This window comes from Carlito syrichta, unplaced genomic scaffold (genome assembly GCF_000164805.1).
Source record: "Carlito syrichta isolate Samal-C Ts95f unplaced genomic scaffold, Tarsius_syrichta-2.0.1 Scaffold303980, whole genome shotgun sequence".
Classification (NCBI taxonomy): domain Eukaryota; kingdom Metazoa; phylum Chordata; class Mammalia; order Primates; family Tarsiidae; genus Carlito; species Carlito syrichta.
In genome coordinates this window covers 77,612-82,904 of record NW_007248076.1, presented here as the reverse complement: position 1 = coordinate 82,904, position 5,293 = coordinate 77,612, and the positions used below count along the sequence as shown (strand labels likewise).

Here is a 5,293-nt window from a genome sequence, read left to right as displayed (position 1 = left end):
TTTAAATGGTGATGATAACCTTAGGAGATGGCAGGCTTTCAGTTGAGGATATCATATATAATTTGATAATTATATAACCTATTCTAGGTTTTTTTCTTATCTTGATAACAATTAACTTGCTAAAAAATTATGAGATAGTATGACCAATTTTCAACTAGTATGGTCGGTTTGCTAAACAAGTACTGAAAGGACTTCAGCGCCAGTGACAACTCCACACCCATTAAGGCCAAGAGATTTATTAAAGTGGCAGCTACAAGGGAGAGAGAGAGAGAGCAAGAGAGAAGAGAAAAAGAGGGAAGGAGAGAGAGAGTAAGAGAGGGCGAGAGAGTGTGAAAAAGAGAAAGAGGAAAGGAGAGAGAGCTATGCAGGGAAAGGGGTATATTTATGGGCCTGGCAGGGGCTGGCCAGTACCGTGTTTGGGTTTTATTGGAGGAGACTATGAGGTAGTATTCCTATAAGGAGAAGTTATTTAAGCACAGGTTTAAGTTTCTCGTGCGCGGGAAAAGCCGGAGCTTAGGGCCTTTGTTGTCTTTGTTTGGTTCAATATAGTGTTTAGCGCCATCTCAGGAGACGCCCTTCTGACTGTTCCCTGCGTCCTTCAAGTACCTTTTGCTAAAACTTTATCTTTAGGACCGGAAATTTCTGTGCCAACTAGCCTGCAGGGTTTTTTTTCTTTTTATAAAGATGTATGTTTAACTTTTCCTGAAGGACCTTTCCTGCTAATGAGCCCAAATGTACGAGGCTTAACTTTGCCAATGCATTTGTCTAAAGTAGCAGAACTGAAACTTTAGAGATTAAAAGAAAATTGTATCTGTCTTGTTTTATAGAATATATTTAAATGCATATTTGTGTTCATAGAGCCTGAAACTTCAGGAAGTGTTGACATGGTTTATTCTGGATTTATAAGCTATGATCATTTGACTTCTCGCCAGGCAATATGATTTAATGTTTTACTTGTTTGATCCCTTTAGCAAAGCTGAAGTACCTGACCCTTGGGATTCCTGTGAGAATTAAACTGTGCATATCATGTAGTTTAGCAGCATAGTGCCACTTGTTGACCATAAGTCCTGGGTGTTCTTTATCCCCCACAGAGAACACTGAATCTGCTGCTCTGCACACATCTGCCTGGTCCCTGCCCTCCAGCTGGCAGCATGCTTGGTTCACTAAACAGTTTTTTTAGAGGAAAGTGAGACCATGGGCCTTGCCCTTCAACTGTGTTGTTAGCAGCTGACATTCTAAGAGGATTTTTTGGTTTACACAGTGCTTTAATAAACATTCTTGGTTGATTCTTACCACATAAGGCATAAGATTCCCTTTTATCAGATGAAGAATCCAAGACTTAAAGAGATGAAGACATACAGTGACAGGAACAGGATTCAGACCCAGATGTCTGACTCAGGTTTGTGGTTGGTCAGCCCTGAGCCATATTGTAGTTGTTTTTTGTTAGAGTTGTGTTTCTTTTTTTTTATCCTTCACTCACTAGAGTCACTTGAAGAATGCTTTAAAAATGCTGAAGCTTCCCCTATACACAAAGACTCTGTTTTAATTAGTCTGGTGTGAACCTGGGCATTGGTTTTTTTTTGGTTTTTTTTTTTGAGTTGGAGTCTCACTCTTTTGCCCAGACTGGAGTGCAGTGGCCGCTTCCAGCCACCACAACCTTGACCTGCTGGGCTCCGGTGACCCTTCCGCCTCAGCCTTCCAAGTAGCCAGAACTACAGGCACGCACTACCACACCCAGCTAATTTTTTATTTATTGTAGAGATGAGGTCTCGCCAAGTTGCCCAGGCGTTGGTATTTTTAAGAGTTTCTTATTATTTTGATGTGAAACCAGATGGGAACCACCATGCCAGGAGTGAAGCTATGCAAAGGGGGTGGAAGTGGTGGCATGTCACCTCAGGCTGTGGTTCCTGGGGCTGGAGCTTTCTGCTGGGTGTGCTGTTTGTAGCCCAGTGCTTTGCGTCTTTGACAGGGTATAATAATGCTTCAGCATGGGAAGAGACTCTGACATTAGAGCCTTACAGGATATGTTGGCTACCTGGAGGGATTTGGTCTGATGGGCTACTGCTGTAGTCCTGTTTCTGTTTTCTCTGCTAGGCAGGTAGCAGAAAAACTAGCCTTGAGGAAAATCTTCAGATTCTTTTGTGGAGAAGGGAGTTATTCCTGTGTTATATGGCCCATCTACAGAATGATCATCTGCTCGAATTTACTTACTTGAAAAATTGTTGAATCTTATAATTTAGGTGTTTTACCCAGTGTTTAACCTAAACCTTTAGCTTTATCTTCGTCCTCTACTTTTTTTGGCCCAGAGGAAATTCAGAAAACTATATTTATTAAGTTAGTGTACTAAAAAATACATGTTTACTATAAGGAGTTGGTTAATTCTTCATTTTTCATATTGTCATTTTATTTATTCTCTGAAAAGGAGCTGTTATGAAGCTTTTAAATGTGGTTACTTATAAACTCTTTTTGGGGTTAATTGAAGAGATATATAAACTAAACGTAGACTTTTGTAATTTTCTAATCATGCCTTTTTTTTAAGCTTTTGTTGAGAGAACTGCCATTCATACAAAACAGAGTTGAGTTGCTTTCTGTTTTACTTTCAGTTTTAAAATCCCTTATCATGCTGCTCTTGGCTTCTGTGTTCATTGGTGTATTATTTTTTTATTTTTTATTTTTAGTTTTTGTAATCAGTGTTTTGTTTTGTTTGTTTGTTTTTAGTCAAACTCCCCTTCCTCCTCCAGCTTTATTGGAATAGTTTAAAATTACATTTCTATTTTCTAGGACTTCAGTTGCTTTTTCCATCTGACTTTTAGAAACTGATTACAGCAAATGAAACACAGTTGTCTAAGAGATATAGTGTACAAAAATAACATCTTGATTTCTGTGAAAATGCATTTCTCTGCAATTCCTGAATAGCTCCAAATTATGAGCACTGATGTTTACTCTGGGTTTTAGTCTTTGAAAAAAATGTGTTCTAAACCTTTGCTATCACCATCTTTAAGTCCAGCATCAACGCTGTGATGAAGGTGTTCCTGTTTAGGCTTTTTACCACAATTTCTGTCACACAGCCGTTAACGTGTATGTTTGTCTTTTTTATTTTGTTTACTCCCACTCAACTGTATGTTCTATGTAGGGCCTGATACAGATGTTACTTGATGTTATTTAACAGCTACTGAGGTCAAACAATTCAAGGCCATCATCATACTAAAATTAAAATTACTTATGGAAGTTCACAGACACTTCCAGAATTGGTTTTACCTCCTACATGGGAACATGTTCAAGAAACCCAGGACAGGCTTACTGGTCTTCCCATTCATCAATCCCTATTCACCAGTGGCACAGAAAGGGGGTTCTTTAACAAAGCATTATACGTAACACCTCTACCAAACTAAACATAAACTTTTTTTTGTAGTTAAATGCAGAAAGTTGGTTTTTTCTACCCCTTTCCTCCTTTTACACAGCAAGTAAAGCTCACTGGCCTGGGAGTTGCCTCTATCTGCCAACCTTTGGCCAGTGAAGAGGATTCAGAGAAAATAATACAACCATCAATCAGAAAAAGGAGGGACGACAAAGGAAAGTAATTAGTCTGTAGCCTCAATCGTGCATTCCCGTGCAAGATGCCCTGACTCGCCACAGCGATAACAGTTGACTTCACTTGTCTTGCTGCAGTTGTTGGCTACATGACCAGTTTCACCACACCTATAGCACTTCACTTTGGTGCAGTCTTTTCGAATATGTCCAAATTCTCCACAAGAATAGCACTTCTGCTCATCCGCATGATCGCAGTCACGAGCCAGATGGCCTGGTTTGCCACAGTTGTAGCAGCACTGCTCTCGCTCTCTCTTAGGTTCCTTGCAGTCCTTGGCAATGTGGCCACCTCTACCGCAGTTATAGCAGGCATCCTCCTGAAGATCACAATCCTTGGCAAGATGACCAGACTCACCACAGCGATAACAGATGTCTGGAAGAGATGATGAAACAAACTGGAAACCTCTATCTGAGGTAAAACCACCTCTGCCACGGCTTCTCATTCCACGACCACGGCCTCCACCAGTAGGGCATTCCCGGGCCCAGTGGCCAGATCGTCCACACTTGAAGCACTCGTTGCTGCTCATGGCTGCAGTTAGATCTTCGGCATCTAAGTGGGCCCGCAGCGGTGGAGACTTGGACGTAGGCTGGGGAAAGGCGGCTCGCAAGGTAGCAGCTGTTTATCTTCAGGGTCCTTGCCTGTGCCACACGCGGGTCTGCAAATGGCCCCACACACCAATCAGTGTTTTAACGCATCAGTTTGATGACACTGTCAATATCACTGTGATAAGAAAAAATATGTATTTTTTAATATGTTGATTATTTGTATAAATTGGGATTTATTTGTTTTGAAAAATAAATTGAGAAATTCCCTCAAGCTTTTTTGTTGATATCCACATTTTGCTTTTTGTTGCAGTAATTTTGAGTAATGTCCAAAGGTTTGTGATTGGCATACATGAAAATTCTCTTACAATCTGCTAATCTCCACTAATGTATTCTTTATTTCTTTTTTTCCTCTTTTAATTTTTATTTTAAAATTGTGGGGTACAATTTAGGGTGAGGTATACAAATATCCATTGTGCAGGTACCCTTGTTGATGAGGTGTACCCCTCCCCCAGGCAGATATCAACTACTGGTGGGAAAATTGAGACTCAAAAGGGTCAGATTGAACTGTCCAAGTTTAATGTGAGTATCATTACCAAGGTATAGAATCTAACTCTCTTGCCAGTACCCTGCTCTGATCAAAGACCAGAAACTAGGAGAAATAGAACTTTGAATGTTGGCACTTTTTGGTCCTTTAGACAATAGTAACCGCTATTGGCATTGTAATCTTTATTGTCTCATTTTGCTTATGCAGGTCACATGCTTTTTTCTAGAGTTCACATTTGACCCAGACTAATTCTTGAGTCTAAAGGGTCTTTATTTACCCAATTCAAGACTGGATTCTAATCCTAGGTCCAAATGACTGCCCGTGAGATAATTTCTCAAGAAATGCATTTTGGAAGAGTAAAAAATTATGGAAACTCTGAGCTTTAACGTTACTCATTAATAAAGTTACTGTTATAATAAGTCATAATTCATACATGAATACAAGTAATATATCACATCATATTTATATAAAGAAAGATATAATAAGTTCTGGAACAATAAAAGACAAAAATTATTAAAATGTCTATAATATATCAGAACTAAAATTATAAATTTAAAATCTAAAATTGTAGATTCTAATGAAAAGTAGGAGATATAGAGCATCAAAGTATGGTAA

At 39.2% G+C, this 5,293-nt stretch overlaps 1 protein-coding gene across 2 annotated transcripts; it reads right to left on the bottom strand.

The window, feature by feature from the left end:
• Positions 1 to 3,079: 3,079 nt before the first annotated feature.
• LOC103261673 (cellular nucleic acid-binding protein-like) lies at positions 3,080 to 4,258 on the bottom strand. Of its 2 annotated transcripts, none has more exons than XM_021712979.1 (2): positions 4,228 to 4,258; positions 3,080 to 4,129 (listed from the first exon to the last, which is right to left on the bottom strand). In XM_021712979.1, exon 2 carries the CDS (start codon positions 4,113 to 4,115, stop codon positions 3,582 to 3,584), a length of 534 nt encoding a protein of 177 aa, XP_021568654.1. In that variant the 5' UTR covers positions 4,116 to 4,129; positions 4,228 to 4,258; the 3' UTR covers positions 3,080 to 3,581. The 2 variants fall into 2 exon arrangements, with proteins under 2 accessions (XP_021568654.1, XP_021568655.1); XM_021712980.1 differs by lacking the exon at positions 4,228 to 4,258 and having other exon boundaries at positions 3,080 to 3,961; positions 3,992 to 4,224.
• Positions 4,259 to 5,293: the final 1,035 nt, after the last annotated feature.

What these genes read in the sequence shown, in the direction of transcription:
- LOC103261673 (XM_021712979.1), bottom strand. Translation starts at nt 4,115, where the DNA reads ATGAGCAGCAACGAGTGCTTCAAGTGTGGACGATCTGGCCACTGGGCC.